Source organism: Xiphias gladius, chromosome 4 (genome assembly GCF_016859285.1).
Source record: "Xiphias gladius isolate SHS-SW01 ecotype Sanya breed wild chromosome 4, ASM1685928v1, whole genome shotgun sequence".
NCBI lineage: Eukaryota > Metazoa > Chordata > Actinopteri > Istiophoriformes > Xiphiidae > Xiphias > Xiphias gladius.
In genome coordinates, this window is record NC_053403.1 from 14,329,272 (window position 1) to 14,348,079 (window position 18,808).

General features: G+C 41.3%; 1 protein-coding gene across 1 annotated transcript; it reads left to right on the plus strand.

The window, feature by feature from the left end:
* Positions 1-2,519: 2,519 nt before the first annotated feature.
* Positions 2,520-10,803, plus strand: myb (v-myb avian myeloblastosis viral oncogene homolog). The gene is made up of 15 exons (XM_040125619.1): positions 2,520-2,631; positions 4,768-4,885; positions 5,116-5,187; positions 5,295-5,387; positions 6,251-6,471; positions 7,072-7,300; positions 7,400-7,468; positions 7,605-7,709; positions 8,162-8,431; positions 9,084-9,202; positions 9,289-9,403; positions 9,495-9,590; positions 9,898-9,996; positions 10,175-10,258; positions 10,368-10,803. Exons 1-15 carry the CDS (start codon positions 2,609-2,611, stop codon positions 10,479-10,481), a joined length of 1,827 nt encoding a protein of 608 aa, XP_039981553.1. The 5' UTR covers positions 2,520-2,608; the 3' UTR covers positions 10,482-10,803.
* The last annotated feature ends 8,005 nt before the right edge of the window (positions 10,804-18,808 follow it).

An 18,808-nucleotide genomic window follows, 5' to 3' on the forward strand; every position in this document is an offset into this window, starting at 1 on the left:
AAAATGATTGCTGGTTTTCTCTAAAGTTTATAAAAATTTATTACCACATATTTGCAATTAGACAACATGTGGGTTCATTTAACCACATAACCATACAGGATCACATTCACTACCTGTTTGACTCGGGATTGGCCTTTCCCAAATGCAAGCCTTTACATACACACTGACACACACACACACACACACACACACACAAACACACGCATAGCTAATCAACAATATATGTTTGGCCTCCCAAACACTGGCTTTGAAAGCCCGGTGGGATGATATCTCAAGCCCAGAGGCCATCATTACAAATCATTCAAATGAACCAACCTGTGCACACAAAGCTTTGCTAAGGGGACACAATATCTGCCCTTAACCTGTCCAATCGCGCCCATGCAAATGTCCTCAGCTAAGAGTCAATGGGTGTCAGGCTTCCTGCTCAACCTAGTATAATGGGGAATTTGCATACCCTGACTCCCTTCCTTCAATTTGGTTTCAGATAACAAGATGTAGTTTTTAATATTACCCTCGAGGGAAAACACATATTAAGGGCTTAGGCAGAAAACAGCAAAAGACACATACAGAAATACAGTTTGTATATGAAGTATGATTTACTTTGTGTCATTTTACTACTACCACTTTAAATACTGTTGACACTGGTTACAACTGATGTTTTAGTGATTTTTTGCGCTGTCTCTCCTCTACTGACCCACTTTTTTCTCTATGTGGGTCATCGTGTATTGCAATCTTGCACAAAAGCTATATAATTAAAGTTTGATTTGAAAAGATTAGAAGTACCACCTCCTCCAGGCAAAAAATTTGTAGAACAATGCTTGTGTACACAGGTGTGTATAGGATTTGAAGCCTACAGGTGATTACAACCAGGGAACCATGTGATTACAATAATCGCAGGCCTGAAGATAGATGTAGTGGCACTTAAAAGTTGACTGCAACATTTTTTCATGTTACAAATGTACAATCTCTGAACCAGCGTCACTAGGCTGTATGAATAAAAATACATGGATAGCAAGTTTGAAAACCTTCTTTCAAGCTCTAAATCATTTAATCCAAGCTCAGTCATGTAAATCTTCATATTTCTAAGTGCTTCACTTGAGTCAGAACTCTGTCCACTGTTGCATCAAATAGTGAAATTTGCCGTCCATGGCCATGTGTGTGTGTGTGTATGTGTGTGTCCCTTTATCAGGCCACTATTATGTTGACTGCCCTGGGACAATAGGCTGGTCTGGGGCGATGGTAATTACAAGTGACCAGGACAATACTGTTGCGTATGGAGGAACTAATACAATGAGAAGACACATTTATACAAATAAATTACCCCCCCCTCCCCGCAATGAATGGTTCAGCGACTACAGTCTAGGTGCAGGGAGGATGGAGATCTCAAAACAAAATAATCATAATACATTGTGACCAGTTGCCTTAATACAGAATAATGAGTTATGCATTACAACTAAGATGGGAGAATTATGTTACTACTCATCTTTAAACGAGAGTTGCTGAAAAACAGGCTCAGCTGGTTCCTGATATATGTGGATTGTTCTGAATAAATTCAAGGACATCATCAGTAAGCTGCCATTTATGAAACTCAAAATGAAACTTGAGGAACAACTCGAATTTATTGCACATAACTCAACTTGCCCTTTGAGTTTCGTGCAATAAATCCACACAAAAAGTTGAACTGCCACTGTCTTTGTCTAGATGAGCACAAAGGCTCAGTTTATCGCCAAAACGATAAGACAAGGTCTTGTTGCATGTTTTATCACTGAGGAACATCTGTATCTGTAACACCAGCAGGCACTCTACAAAAGGGTAGCCGAACACAGAAAGCATTGCGGCTTTCCCCGTATGCCAAAAACCCATTCCGCAATTGTTTACTTCGTCCAGGCTCATTAGTTTCCTTCTCCTTTTCAGCAGAAGAAAAGTAACTTGCGAAAATTGTTGACAAAAAGGCTTCAGCGCGGACAGCCAGGCAAAACGCGCCTTTGACAAGTTTACGCTGCAGTGGTCTGGTGCCTTCAAGAACGCCTCGTAAATTGTTAGAAATATCTACCCCGCGAACATTTGCTCTTTACAGTGTAATAATTAAAGCGACTAAGATTATCCAACCCCCACTCAGTTGACTCATTTTGCACTTGTATCATATCATCAAGACACATTTTTTATTATGGCATTTATAATATGTAATTTTGTGGTGTAGCGCTAGCAAAAATGTCTAAACCCGATTTAAGTTTAGATAGAACCGGTTCTTTATCATCACAAAAACACAAATTGATTTGTTTCCTGGAAATACATTGAATATCCCGTATAATTTTGTCTCTTTCTCGGATATGATCCGCAATTCTCACTTTTCCCGTGTTCGGTCAAATCGTAATTGCAAAATTTAGCCCAGGTCATATATCACTGTTTCTGAGGGCATGCGCAATCGGCAGCACGCGTGCTCAGGAGCGCGAAATTTACCGGGATGTGAAGGGAGGGAGGAGCAGTGGCAGAGGCTGCTGTAGTTTAAATTAATGTCAACCTTGCTCCTCGCCCGGAGAACAAACTCAACGGAGATAGCGAAAGTACGTGCTCAGCGCCACCTGCGAGCCGCTCCACACACTTTAGCATGGCTCGGAGGCCGAGAAACAGGTAAGCTCAACCGGAGCTTTTACTTTTTAGCTTTCTAACTTTCTTATTTTTTACCATGTGCGTCGTATACGCAGTTACTGTTTTTCCTCTTATCCCCTTCTCATTACTACTGGATACGGCGTGAGGTTGGGGGGTTAAGGGTGCATCTTATTGACGGGGTTTATGTATTTTTTCCCATTAACTCTTTATATTTTCATGCTGTTTTTGTGTTTGTGAGCCGTTTTCGTTTTCTCGGCCGTTAAAGCTGAGTAGCGGTGTGGGCGCCTCGCTCTCGCGCTCATGACAGGTGGTGGTCATCTGGCATGTGCGCTCCTCGCGCTGCTGTCAGTGGGGAGAGAGAAAGAAAGGAGCTTCTTTCTATGTCTCTCTCAGCGCCTCTCTCTCTCTCTCTCTCTCTTTTCGCCTTCTCCGTCTCTTACACACACGAGCACACGCTCGCATGCGCGTGCGCATTCATAAGACTCTGCGGGTGGACGGGCGCGTGCCACGCTGCGCTAGACAGTGCGCGTACATTGGATTTTAATAGGAGCCCAGAAAAAACACAGAATCAAACACAGTGGACCATGACGTCTGTATATATCTGCCCAAACGCATTCAGACACTTGAGTGTGTTTCGTATCCACAATTTGCTTTATGGAGGTATTGAAACATTTCTATTTCAGTTTTTGGTTTTTCCGCAGACCATCACCCCAGCCCCCCGCACAGACACAGATGTTTTCATTTCCACGTTTGTTGAACTTGCAGATTGGGTCGTATACCCGAATCCGGCTGACGTATAGGTCATTTTAAACCCGCCTCGAAGAAGACTGCGTACACCCCGAGTGTCGCCGCAGCATCTCAGAAAGCCAAGGGCGCTCACTGATACTTTGGAAACTGCGCAGCGTCCCCTCTGTGCACTTGTCTCGAGAAGGGGCAAGTGTTTTTTTTTTTTTTTTGTGCATCCCTTGTTTTGATACACGAATCGCCACAAATCGACCCCTTACTCACTCCTTCAGCGTACCGTTTTGTACACTTTCTCGAAGGGCATCGATCGGCACATCCTTTTCCCTGAAAAGCAGCTGGTTACCCACATTAAGCGCGCGTGTCGAGTTTTACCCGAGTTTTAGCCTTGACTGTTTCTTCGGAGCTAGTGGTTCGTTTCGCTTGTTTCTTCATTGTTTGACGGAGATAGCCCAAAGAAAGTGTGACTAGAGTTCACTAAACACAGAACCACACCGCTGATTGGGACAAGTGGCCATCGTGATGCAATTTTCAGTTGATTCATCATTCTTGCCATGAGTAGAGTGTGATGTATTCGTCGTCCTGTTTTCCTGGTTGTGCAAATAATATTGTCTGTTTCTTATTTAGAAATGTTTTTTTCTGAAATGCACGATGATTGTTTGGTGGTTAAAAGGGGAAACTTTCCCCAAATTAATACGTCAAGCTTCTTTGCTTTAAACATAAAATGTGTTCAATATGTCGGGGTTTTCTTTGTGTGTGTCACACATTTGAGTAGATTAACAAAAAATAAGGAAGATAGTCCACAATAAATACCCTCTTGTACAAGCACGCACACGCACGCACACACACATCTCAGTGGGATTCTTGTTCACCTGTTGCACTGCATGATGCCAAAGATCTACCTGGCTTCCACGTTATCAATGCTCTACATTGGGTTTGGTTAAAAACCAACTCGCTGTCTGTGTGTGTGTGTGTGTGTGTGTGTGTGTGTGTGTGTGTGCATGGCTTGTACAATGCCACTGCAGGTCTGAACATGCCAGGGTCATGAAATTATGATCGCATGTGCCAATCCCAGTATCTGTGGAAACTAAAAACATTGGAACCTGTTCATCCATACCTCCTCCCTCCTACTTGCTGTTCTTCTCTCTCTCTTTCTCTCTCCGCTTGTGGGTGTCTTGGCTAAAAGCCTGCACCCAAACCTTCAAGAATGACTGGTTCTGTCTGTGTTGACACCTAATGAGTTAAGAAGTGGGCTGAGTTCTTTAGGCACTCTGTAAAGAGATGATTGGGAGTAGTTTGGAAATAGACAAGTGCTTATTGTGCTATTATTTACCTTTCTGTTATCTTATACTTCTTCTTCACACAGCCATCACCTCTTTTTTAAAACTCTTTCTCTCTCTCTCTCTCTGTCTGCAGTGTTTACAGTAGTGAGGAGGATGAGGAGGAGACCGAGATGTACGAACACGATTATGATGGATCACTCGCCAAGGTGGGGAAACGCCACCTTGGCAAAACACGCTGGACACGAGAAGAGGTATATACACACACAGACACCTGCCTAAACAATTCAAAATTTTGTTTAATACGAAATATTTCACACTTCACTCAGGAGAGATCACCTCCAAGGAATCTGGAAACCGTTTTTGTTATTGTCAGGACTAACCACATTCACTGACCTTTATGCTCATTGCTGTGGGTGATGTTTATTGCAGTGACATATATTAAATGTCTGACAAACTGCAACATGTATTCTCTTTTTTCCAGGATGAGAAGTTGAAGAAACTTGTTGAACTTAATGGATCAGAAGACTGGAAACTCATTGCAAGCTTATTAACTGTAAGTAGTAGGTCTGTGGGTACACATGTGCATGCACATACTGTATTCACAAAGATCTCCCATAGTATAAGGATGATAATTAATGCCCTTTCTCTGGGACCTACCAGAATCGTACAGATGTGCAGTGTCAGCACAGATGGCAGAAGGTGCTGAACCCAGAACTCATCAAAGGGCCCTGGACTAAAGAGGAGGACCAGAGGGTAAGAAAACACTGCTTTAGAAACCCTTAAAAGTCCACACAGTACTTTACGGGGCACACATGAAATGGCACATATCCATGCAAGAGTACGTGTTTTGCACAGTACTATAGGAGAAATTTTGATTAAATTGTTTATAACGTTATAATATCTACGTGAAGATGCTTCTCGCTAGAGAGCCATCACTGATGACCTTTAATACTACCTGGGTTTGTTACATTAGGTAATTATTTGGAGTTACATAGTTGAATACCACTCACAGGAAACTGGCAATCAAGTGGCCCTCAAGGTGAAAAAAAACCTATTACTTTAGTTTCCTGTTTGATTAAAGCAACTATTCTGTAGCAATTCCTTGGCTGCTGTTGCACATTTTTAGTTTCCAAAAAGTTTCCGTTACTCAACAAGAAACATGTTTAGTCTCTTACAACTTGTGAAGTATTTATTGAACTAGTCTAAAGGAGTTATATTTCCACCCAGATGCCACTGTAATGATTAGCCGAGCGGCTAACGTTCCACTGGAAACTCCCTCACTGCTCCCCAGCAGGTGTTCTCAATCACCTCTTCCAAGCTGAAAGATAAAGAAAGAGGGAGGAGGGAGGAGAGGAAAGAAGGAGAGGGGAAGTGTTGCTTGATACAATTTATGGGTGGCTATTCTACCTCCCATTTACCTTTCTCTTCTTTACCTTGTTATTTTTCTTTCTCTGTACATCTCTACTTCTCCCTCTCCTCCCTGTTATTGCTCCTTCCTTCCTCTTTCCTCATGCCTGTCCACTATCATTCACTTCTCTTCCCTTTCAACGCTCTTCCTCCTCCCCTCTTGCTTTTCCTCTTTCGCTCCCCCACACACACAAACACGTCCAACCCAGGTGATTGAACTGGTCCAGAAGTATGGAGCCAAACGCTGGTCGGTGATTGCCAAGCACCTGAAGGGCCGAATTGGCAAGCAGTGCCGCGAGCGCTGGCACAACCACCTGAACCCGGAGGTGAAGAAGACATCGTGGACTGAGGAGGAGGACCGAATCATCTACCAGGCACACGAAAAGCTGGGCAATCGCTGGGCTGAAATCGCAAAGCTGCTCCCTGGCAGGTGAGGCAGAGTATGAAGAAAAGAGAAAGGTGGAAAAAGAGAAGCTAGATGAATCACTGAACCCTTGTTGGTTGGCTGCGCAATGTTGCGGTTGAGAGGGTGAAATGGAGGGGAGGACACTGAAGAAGGAATGAAAAGAGAGGAAGCAAATAAGAAAAGCACACACAACCTGAAAGAAGAAAAGATGGATGTGTGAATACAGAAATTATTCCACTTGTTTTGTACGATAGGACTGGGTAGAAATACAGAAATATTTGGAGGAAAAAAAGTTAATATAAACAGTGTCCGAACGGGATGGTTTTTTTTAGAGAAATACCTAGAATCAAATGACAAAGACGAAGACAATGAGGGAAAAAGATACTGTAGTTTTGACATGATTGTAATTGCTCTGTACTGATAACCCGGGCAGTGTGTGTACATAAGTCTGTGTGTGACTGAGACTTTCTCTGTCTGTGTCAGCCTGTGTGTTTGCCTGTATTGATAATGTAAGTACCACGAGAGGTTCACTAGAGGTCATCACATATTGCACAGTGGTGGGTGTGCGGTTGTGTTTTAGAAAGGATAACCTGTGAGTTAATGTGTGTCATCTATGACACGCAGGACTGACAACGCCATAAAGAACCACTGGAACTCCACCATGAGGCGAAAGGTGGAGCAGGAGGGTTACCTTCAGAACACGTCAAAGAACAGCAACTCTTCACTCTCCATCAGCCATGGCTATGTCAAGACCACCAATCACATAATGGGTTTCCCCAACCACTCGCCCAATCAAGCGCAGCTGCCGCCCTTGTCGCCACTCAACTACACCTACATCTCCAACACACACAGAGTGAGTGGGATGCTGACAGGACAAACTTAATGATGATGACTGTGTAGCTGCAGGAGATATGATTATTTGATGTGGATGTGTTTCTGATTGGGTTAACAGGTGCCCTTCCCCATGGCCCTGCATTTGAACATCCTGAACATTCCCCAGCATGGAACTGCTGCTATACAGGTAAAGAAAACAAGTAAATGCAATATAATTGAACACTATAGTGAGGCAAGAGGAGATTGATTGCGATTGTAAAACAGGTGAATATGAGCAGGACTGAATTGGCACTAAAATCTGCTTTCTGCTCTTGTTCTCGTAGAGACACTATAGTGAGGAGGACCCTGAGAAGGAGCAGAGGGTGAAAGAGATCGAATTGCTGCTGATGTCAACAGAAAATGAACTGAGAGGCCAGCCATCACTACCAGTGAGTCGTGTGTGTGTGTCTGTGTGTCTGTGTGTGTGTGCAAGTTTGGGTGTGGATGAGTGCTGAAATTTGAAAGTGTGACAGCTCAATTTATGTGCTTGTGTATTTGACCCTGGCTTTAAGGACAGTGGTTGGATGTGTGTGTCTGTGTGAATAAGGAGGAGGAAACATCTGGGGGGTCTGTTTCTGCAAAAGTGATGAAATAGGATCTTATCACCATTTTTATGCGCGTGTGACCCCTTGTGCAACCCTCTACTTAACACAGCCTTTACATTAAAGTTCCCTTTCTCCTTCTCGTTTTCTCATTTGTTCAATTTTTACACCTTTTCCCTTATTGTCAGGCTTGCTTTTTCTCTCTTGTGCTTATTTTACACTTTTTACACTCGCTCTACTGTGCTCGAGTTTTCAGATGATTTGCAGCCCCTCAATCTTTATATCCTTTTCTCCCCAAGATGAATTTGTGCTACCCGAGCTGGGCCAGCCAGAGCTCTTTGACCACCAGCTCAGAGGGTGTGGCTATGTCGTTACCTCATCACCAGGCAGCCGCCCCGGCCCTGCCTCTCGACCAGAGCTGCCTACCAGAGGAGAGCGCCTCCGCAACACGTGCTCACAGCAACAACAGCAGCAACAATAACAACAACAACAACAACAGTAACAGTCATCACAGTAACCCAGCGTTCTCAAATACTATTCCAGAGTTCATGGAATCTGTCATTGATTCAGTGAGTATCTGCAATGCATATTAAAAATATGTTTTAGTTTGTCCTTGCGCTTTAAGTAAATTTTGTTCATTTTTGTGCGCCATGACCAACTGTGTCACGATGAAAAAAAATAGTTCAGCAATCAGCAGATTGTTCCCTGTAGTGGGCCTTGACGCCTATTTTCCCACCCTTTTCCCAGAGCCTCTCCTCAGTGGGTGAGGCCATTACCAGGGGGTTCTTGGATAGGAGCATTCTCAAAACAGACAGGGTCTTGCCCAATCTGGGCTCAAGAACTGCTTATGGAGCATGGGTTGGTTTCATCTGCTCAACTCCCAAGCCTTCACCAGTCAGAAATCTACCCTTTTCACCCTCACAGGTAGTTAAAGTAGCTGCGTGTGATCAGAATCCATCCAATCACCAAACTGCCATCTGATGACACCAACAGCCAATCATTCAGAATTAATTTTTCTGCCGTTGTTTTCCATCTTTGTATTATACTTCAATCATTCCATCTATAACTCATCTTTTGAAGTACCAGTCCTGTTTTATCCTTTCCTCTCCATTTCTGTAGTTTTGACTAAGTGTTCTCACATGATCTGCCAGATTATTACAGCCTACAACTCAACCCGTCAAACCTCTCTGATTGATTGGCTTCCTTCTTTTTGTTTCACAGTTTCTCAACCAGTCAATGAGCCCAGAACACTCCGACAACGACACTTTACCAATGAACTCGCCTGTGGACTCCAAGCCTCTGATCGACCACTCTGTCAGGCCTCAGAAAGAGAATGAAATGTGAGTGGCTGTCTCTAACAAATTATATTATGCAGATTTGTTTTTGGTGAGGCTTTACAAACAGCCGTCTCTCTCTGTTCTATCAGGTTCAGAACTCCAAACATTTGTCGTACGATCCTGGAGTCATCACCTTGCACACCCACACCTTTCAGGTCAGCTCTGGCCCTGCAGGAAGCCAAGTATGGACCCCTCAAAATACTGGTAAGAGAGACCTTAAAAGCAGTCTTGTTAACCACTGTTTTTCTGGCTATAGTATGCTTGAGACTCACTGGGGGATTTGTCTCTTTTCCAGAATACCCCTTTGGAGCAGCAGATGGTCAACTCCATCAAGCAGGAGCCGATGGAGTGTGCCATTGAGCAGCCTCCTCTGAAGAAGATAAAACAAGAGGTACTTTCCACTCAACATAAGCACGTATACATATGCAAAAACCATGCAGACAAATGTGAGACTGACATAACAAGTTTTTAGTTTTTTTATGTTCAAAAGCAAAGACGAGGCTGAAAAGTGGAACGTACTTTCAGTTTGCAGTTGTGGTAACAACTGTGGGCAAATTATTCGTGTTTTTTCAGTTATGCAACACGCAGTTGATCTACTTGAGGAATAACTGGAAGTAACCTGTAGTCGAGGAAGCCAATTTTGCATGGCTCTTCATAATTATGTGCTTTACGTGACCATCATGTGTTCTGGGTCCTAGGTGGAGTCCCCATGTGAGAGGAGCCCGTGTATGCAGTGGGAAGCACAAGACCTTCACACACAGCTCTTCTCCCCCAACGGGCCCGCACAAGAAGTACCCGTAAGTTTACTTCGACCTTTAACACCACACTGCATATGTTTGCTAATATGAAGCCATCCCTGACTACTCACAAATATCCTCAAACCTTCAAATACGGTACAGGGAATACGTCCCTCCCTCGGCTTCCTCTGCTGTTGTACTTATTTTGTTAACATATATTTTTTACATTTTCATTCAGGACCTACTTACTAGCTCATTATTGAGTGAAGACGGACACAAAACCTACCACCTCCCTCACAGGGGCATGGGCAGCCCACTACAGGTGTGTATATGTTTTGTATGTATGTATTTATTGATATAAATATATAAAATTGCAGCGATTGCATGTTAACCATAAAAACTCATCATCCTCTTTCATCTTTCGCCAACAGCAGCTCAGTACCTGGGAGCAGGCGACCTGTGGGAAGACGGAGGAGCATGTTTTGGCCTCAGAGCAGAGCCACAAGTACATCAACACTTACCCTACAAGGACACTGGTCATGTAACAGAGACACATGTTGATCTGAAAACATCAACATTCCCTGCGCTGGACGCAGCGCAGCGGGCTACATATTTGTTGTGGTACAACAGTTGGGAGAGGCTCTATGCCACTAGTGTTTTTACACTCACACTTGTTGGATTTCAACCAACCAAAGACTATAACTTTCTAGTTTTTTTTTACATCTTTTACATGGAATTTACCTTGGGTTTTTATAAATGTTCGTCCTATCACTTTTGATCTTCCTGTTATGTTGTTATTAATGTTGTGTTATAAATGGGATATGGTGGCTATATAATTTGCGTTGGGCTGTATTATTAATTCCGAATTTTGATATTAATATAAAGAACAAGTTGATTAATTTATTTCTTTTTTTTTTTATGATGACTTTGTTGATGTTTCTTTTTTTTTTTTTTTTTACGATTGGCCAATGGAGCAGTGTTGTAAGTTAAGTATTTAAGCCCTATTAGCATTATCATATATCTAAAGGCATATCAATGAATTCAAAACTGACCTCTAAAACTCTTCTGTTGCTTTTTTTTTTTTTTTCAATAAGATATAATGGGTCTACTGAGAATTTCAAGTGTTTGGTCTGTGCCACCTTATGTAAACACTTTACTACAAACTACTGAACAGGAACAGCTACGTCTGTTCTTACATCTTTATTCAACTATGAATTATAATGTTTTTCACAACAGAAGGGGCCAGCCTTATTAGTATTACCTGAGTACCATATCGGCACCTTGATTTCATAAAAAAATGAGCTGAAGTGAAAATTTTTTAATTTTTTAAATTTTCATTTCACTTTCCAATTTATTTATAGCCCTCAAAGAATCATGTATGGGGAAACATTCAATGAACAAACTATTATATTTGTTAAAATAATTTAAGGATGAATATATCCATATACACAAACACACACACACACACACACACACACACACACACACGCACACACACATACACACATCGATGAAAACCATGAGCTTTCACCCAGTAATAGTAAGACCAACCTGCACTTGTATTTTATATTCTCCATAAAAAAGCGGGAGTACTAAACACTGATATTTTATATTATGCTACAAACAAAAGCCCAATTTTACTTTTGTATTGTTGTCATTTTTAACATTTCTTTAAATAGTTTTGTATTGTTTTATAATGCATATTCAATCAGCATTGTGTCTTCATACTAAGACTGCAGTAGCCCATGTCAAGCAGACAATCTTTTTTATATGTTTTAATGCCTTTTTTTATACTAGCTTTTGAGCAAAAGTGATTTTATAAAAGCATTTATACATGCCAAGTTTTGATGTTTTTATACGTTTCTAAACTGCCGAGTAAATAAAGTGTGTTGTTTTATTACAGCCTTGTGTTCAATGTCATTTTGGGAATATTATTTTAAAGAGCATAATATCTTAAGTTGAAGCTGTAATAGCAATTCAAAAGCTGCTCCTCCAAGACAATAAACAACATTTCCATATATTTAAGCTGTAAATATGCTTTATTAGTCAGTAAAAATAACCTGTAGTGTGTAAGCTGCAAGTGTACATAGCACTGTGAAGCCACACTATTGTCTAGTAATAAATGAGGTGAATGAACTGTTAGCTCTGGTGATCGCAAAGTGTAACCTATCTCTAGTACCAAAATTTTTGTGACGACTTTAATATTCAAAGTACCAACCTCCCACACACATACACACAAACCTGCAGATAAGAAGGTTTGTGTGTATTGTGCAGGGCATATCATAAAACTTTCCCTCCTTAATAAGTGTATATAACTTTATCAGCCAGTGAAGGTAATAAGCAAATGTCCCCAACCGTTCCCTCTTCTCTGTGGATAAGGGGGACTACTCATGAGCATGTTCCATGAACACAAATAAAAAGTTTATCCTAGTGAAGAAAATGGTGCTTGACTCATTTACACAGAGCTTGAGACTTACTTCAGACACAACTGTAAGCACACGTGAAAATGAGTTGTGCACAGTTACTGTATGAAACACCTTACAACTCATTGTTCTACAGAAACACACATGCACACATGTATGAGCTCCACATCTGGTCTCTTGAGGTGACTTGTTTTCCTGTGAGGCCATGAAAGCCAAGGGGCCCAGACCCAGACCAGGAGCTATATTTACACTCCCTGCCCTCCCTCCAGCAACCTGCAACCCCCACCTCACATTGATCCACCACAGTGCCCTCAAACATAGATTCCCATCTGAAGTAGTGGTCTCAGAGGGACACATGAACCGAAGTGACATTCAGTATGACGGACACAGCCGTCAGGAACTGTGACATTTAAAGCAGGGCCAAATAGAAATAGTTTCCTCAGGGGTGCGTGTGTGCTTACTGCACCTAAGTGACACATACAGTATTTAATCATGTTCAAAAAATTAAAAGTTTTGGTTTTAACTTTTGTAACATTAATGGTGTAAACAGACAGCAAAGAGATGACAGTGAAAGTCTTTTTTTTTTTTTGGATGGATGGCTGTGTGTGTGTGTGTGTGTGTGTGTGTGTGTGTGTGTGTGTGTGTGTGTGTGTGTGTGTGTGTGTGTGTGTGTGTGTGTGTGTGTGTGTGTGTGTGTGTGCGTGCGTGTGTGTGTGTGTGTGTGTGTGTGTGTGTGTGTGTGTGTGTGTGCACATCTGTGTGTGTGTGTGTGTGTGTGTGTGTGTGTGTGTGTGTGTATGTGTGTGTGTGTGTGTGTGTTGTCTTGTGGGAAGAGGCAAGCGCAAGAAGCAGACTTTCACATTGGGAATTTCACCATCTTCTATTATACCCATAAAAAAAAACCAAAAAAAAAAAAAAAACCCCAAACCCCACGAGATTCACAGACACCTGCTTTCACTGAGTGAGAAGGCAGCTGCCTGTGTGTGAGTGTGTGTGTATGAGTGTTTGGATGGGTGGGGGTTTATTGGCAAAAACAATATAGACCCAGATGAATATTGTAAGTCATAACATCCTGTAGTGTGAAAAGGATGGATCAATGTCAGGGCATTTTTAGGATTTAAACTGAGACCAATAGGAAGAAAACTGCTGGTCAGCATAGACCTTTCCTATTGGGTGACCACTGACATCAGTGACCATTCAACATTTGAAAACCACACCTCATTGACTGGACCAAAAAAACTCCCAGCTCTTTAGTGTTTGCTCAAGAGTATACGAAGAATGTGATTATGTTATCATTAACAGTGCAGGACAGCAATCATTCAAGAGAGGCAACAGGAGAGTGTGATACTGCCCAGTATCATCAAAACATTGGCTTACAGTGTTTTCACGCTGATACTGGATTTCGTCAGTGTTTTTCAGGCTGAGGTCATTTCAGTTCAAAGGAGAGTTATTGTCCCCGAGGGGCAAACAAACGCTTAAATACAACAAAAAAGTATAGTTTATGTACAGTGAAATACATGTAAAAAAGCATAAGACAGCAAAGAATTTCATTATTGACAAAGTACTACATGAATAAGTAAAAGGCTGAAAATGCCACGAAAACAAATCCTCAAGCTGTGCTCAAGTTAAACAGGCACTCAGCACTTTCTTGTAATGAGTAGATGACAAAGTCCAGAATCAAAAGGCTGGCAAAGACTGCCGTGTTTTACATTTAGGTTTGTTTAAATGGTTCCTATTTTAACAGTAAAAAGATGCGCTGACCTTTCGGCAAAAGAGGAAATGCAAAGATGTCAGATGATGGGATGTCTCCGGTTGTATCCTTCTCTACCTGGATTCTGGTTTAGCTTTTGGTCCAGGGTGCCATGGCAACAAGGATGGAAAGACTTTGTAGGGTACTAAGATAAGTCGAGAAAGACATTACCTGGCTGAAGGGTGTAAACAACTATTGGAATGTAAACAGGAGTTTCAGATTTTATTTTCACATTCAGACTTTACAGGACTACGTTAACATTTCCACACAACAAGCAAGTGTTGGAAGGTAAACATTTTTAAAAGAGATTTCTTTTAATCATAAAATAATGGTAACTTTTTCGTGAAATATTCAGCTCTAAATGTCACTCTCACCACTGCATTTTTATTCCATCCTCCTTTCCCTTTTCAAATCAAACATGTCTGTCGCAAGCAGATTGGCTCATAAATTCAGTTTGACGTGTCACAATAGATTTATAACCGGATGTTGCAGAAGTGGCGGGCTCCCGAACAGGCGCGTGCATACTCACAAAAAAAACACGCACTCACATGCTTGGCCATGCTCTGGGCCTTCATAGATTATTCTAGCCTGATTTCCTCATTCCCTGGGTGCTGTTGTGGTCGGAGATACTCAGGCAAGAGCAGCCGCTCCCTGCTGGCAGCGGTCAGGTAGGAGGGCTGGGCTGGGCTGTCCGGGTCTGATAACTACCCTACCCATCCATGAGGAGAGAAGCTGCGGGCAAAGAAGAAGGCAAGTGATGAAGAGACAGGGAGAGAGATAAAGAGAAAAAAATGAGGGGGTTCAGTGGGGTTGAAACCGGGTTAAACCTCTGCGTTTCTGAATTTTATTCTGCACCAACAAAAAGTGAAGAAGAAATTAATTGGTGTTTTAAAAGTAGAAATATGAACCGTGGCTAAGGGGGCTTTAGTGTTAGAGCTAACACTGCGAAAAATACAGCTTGTTATTGTTTTTGGGAAATACAACTATTCACCTTTTTTTATGCCGAAAGCTAGAGGAGATTGACACCTGTCTGTGTGTGAAGTATGGCGTTAGAGCTGCGTGGTAGTTAGCCTAGCTTAGCAGAAAGACTGCAAGCAGGGGGAAAGAGCTAGATAGCCGCTGTCCAAAGTTAAAAAAAAAAAAAAAAGGCTAGTGTCACCTCTAAAGCTTGTTAATTAACAGTTAGTATTGTCATTTTGCTGATTTGTACATAAATAGATATTCCAAGGAGTTACACGCCGTATTTACTTCTCTGTAAACAACAGGCCAGCGCAGCACCTTCTAGAGTCTTTTTGCATCTGTGAGGTTAGCTCTCCCTATTTTTACAAATTTACCATTTTTATGCGTCTGGTTGAGATAAATGAGATAAAACATGTTAACTAGTGAGTATTAGAGGTGCTAGTCTGGATATTTTTATTTTTAACTTTGGTGAGAGCCAGAGGTGGTTTTTCCCCCCTGCTAAGAGTCTTTATGTCAAGCCAAGTTCATTGCTAACCGGCTTTAGCTCTATTCCTAGGGCATAGACATGAGAGTGGTATAGATCTTCTCACCTAACTCTTGCCAAGAAGGCGAATAGGCGCAAATATCAAACTATTCTTTGAAGGTGCACTGAAAGCTGATCAACATGAAAAGAACTGACAGCAAAACGTTTGACCTGTTAGCACAGGCGCTACTAATAACATTAACAAAGACTCTGTTCCATTCAGTTTCAAATGTCACATGTTAAAAAGGTCTATAGGTCGGGTTACTATGAACCATGTAAACGCTTTAGTGTAAGTATTACCTGAACCTGTTTATTCATATTATGATGTCTGTGTGCACTTCATGGTTGTAAGTGGTTGAATACTTGGAGTGATTTAGTCCCAATGAAGTCTGAATCAAGACAATGAGTATGCCACCAAAGAATATCAGATCTTGCTCTTATAGTGGCTAAAAGGGAGAAGGATTAAAAGGATTAAAAAGGATCAAAAACGTAGAAAAAAAAGACCTTTCTCAAGTTTTAGGATAAAAATAAATTTAAAAAGTTTTAAAACTTTTTAACAGATCAAGGAGAAGTGTTGGTACAATCAGTCACCTTGCTTAAAAGGTTTACAAGTTAAGAAGCATGGGCAATTATCTCTGGTGCCATATACAGCATGTTATAAATACGGTATGAGCTTGATCTTGATTGCAGGTTTCATCCAAAAAGTGCTTACTGTGAAAAAGAAGTGTTATAAATGAACAATATAGGACAAGCCTGCCCTCAGTGGGCTCACAGATGGGATAGTGTAACCTTTATGTGACCAAATACGACAAACCCATGCTTATTTAGGGTTACAGCTGAAACATTTTAACAAAATTCAGTAGCTGATCATTCAAACAAACGATTTTTAACCCCTATAGTATAAAATACCTTACTTTTTAAATTCCCAGTATGCAAAGTTTCCTATCTAACAACAGTAGTGATGGATTCTGCCGAGATGTAAGTTGTGTGTATATATGTAGAGTGGTGTGTGTTGTTCATCTGGGGTCCATCCACAGTAAGAGAAAAAGGGGTTTAGAACAGTTTTTCTGTTTTTCAGTTGTCCGTTTGCAGATAGAGGTGAGGGTGCAGGACCCCTGTCCAAAACGTCCAAGTTTGTCTGCAGCCACGTGAGGACCATAACACAAGGACAGTATGCAGTGTGACCCACATGCCCCCACTGACTCACAATCACAAAACGCACATACATGTACATGCTCACACACAACCAGAACACACAGATTGAGCAGATAGACCCTTGCCATGTGGAAAGAGAGACTGAGGGTGGAGAGATAAGAGGGTAAGAGAGGTGAACACATGGAGAGAGAGGTAAAGCTACAGAGACAGAGAGATGGGGACTGTTGGAGCTGCTGGCGAGGTGATTAGACTCGTCTCTAACAGTTACTGTCTTCCCAGATTTGACTGCCATTCGTTTGGCCGTTTGTTTGTTGTTTTTCAGGACCATAACATGTATAGAGCAATGTGCCTGCTGCAGATAGCCCAAAACAATAACTGTAAACATTTCAAAAAGTGGGTCAGGACTGCAGAAGTAGTGCCAACATTGTCAAAGAGCAAAAAACAAAGGTCTGGGCATTTGATAAAAGACTAACCAAGAGGGGAATTAACGACAACAAAGTAAGGGAGGAGATCTGCAGCGAAGAAAACAAGATGCATAGTTGGGTTCTTTGTTTACAAAATAATAGACTCGTACTTAATGGCCGTCCAAGGTGATGATGTATTCATGACGTTCAACCCAGTCATACTTCTACCTTGATAAATTTCCAAAATAATTTTTGCGCTAGGTTTCGGATGAATAATGAAAAAGAAAAATTTTTACAATTACTTTTTTACTTTTACTTTTGATAAATCAATGATCAGAATCTCTTGCAGATTAATTTCCTGTCAATCAGCTACTCAGTTAATCGACTGATTGTTTCAGATCAACTTCAAAATGTACAGTTCACTCTGTACTTTCTGCTGTGGAACAGAAGTGGAAATAATGTGTTATTTAAATAATTTATGAATACATATTTATTGATATGAATAACTATAAAGTATAAATAAAGCAAAACATGTTAGCTAAGCTGCTGATTTAAGAATTACATACTGTAATACTTTGTTATAGGCTCTCATTTTATATCTGTGATTATTTTTTACCATGCCTTTATATAATTTAGCTGGATTACACAAGAATAACTTGTTACTGTAAAATGCCTCTCCAGTGCACAAAGTAAAACTGTACTCCACTGACTTTTACATGCAAATTTCCAAAGATATTAATTTCTTTGAACTGAAGGCCTGTTGCATGTCTCCTCTGATTATCATGACAATGCAGCCTGAGTCATCTGACACCTGTGTGATTTGTTTAAGTCCTAGTTAGATTACAAAAATTCAGTATTTTATTCCCATAAGTGTTATAATGTGGACTGGAGAAGACTGTGCTAGCACGTTGTTGTTAACATGGCCTCTGACCACCTCAGAAAGCAGTCTGCTACGGCACATTCAAAGTCCAATCATGCAGGATAAGGCACTCACAATAGGTATGAAGGGTTATACATACATGATACTGCGCTTAGAGCAGTACATGTGACAGAAAGACAGGAGACAATTCCTAACAACACGATGGCTTTTGACAACTTTTTCTTGAAGCCTGAAGAAGGAAGTTTAAAAAAAAAAAAAAATTCCATCTACGTTGCAAATGATTGTAATTCACTGAAGCAGGTGTCTTGAGTTAAACAGGGTCTTTATAAATAACCACAAATACACACATACACAGAGATGGACACAAACGCAGACATCCCCGCAGCCTTCTGTTTCTGAATGTGTGGTCAGGTTTGTCACCCAGTTTCCTGACTTGCTGGGGCTAAGGCTTTTTCCCAGCAACACCCCTAAACACACACACACACACACACACACACACACACACACACACACACACACACACACACACACACACACACACACACACACGGCAAACACTTCAACCTAGACCACATTTTGTCTACTTTCACATTGGCTCTGTCTAGGTTTCCTTCATTTCGTGCATGAACACAGAAAGATAAAGAGGGAGAGGAAGAGAGGCAAGAAGAAAGATTTTTAAAAGTAGTTTGATGATACTATGAATCCAAAACATGTCTGGGAATTACCATGTTTCTGATGTGTGTTTATGTGTTCCCGTATGTGTGTCAGTGTGTGTGT

Bases quoted from the DNA above. Each gene is read 5' to 3' on its own strand.
- myb (XM_040125619.1), top strand. From the start codon at position 2,609: ATGGCTCGGAGGCCGAGAAACAG. The intron at 5,188-5,294 runs GTAAGTAGTAGG...GGGACCTACCAG, and splicing joins TCATTGCAAGCTTATTAACT to AATCGTACAGATGTGCAGTG. The intron at 9,997-10,174 runs GTAAGTTTACTT...ATTTTCATTCAG, and splicing joins GGCCCGCACAAGAAGTACCC to GACCTACTTACTAGCTCATT.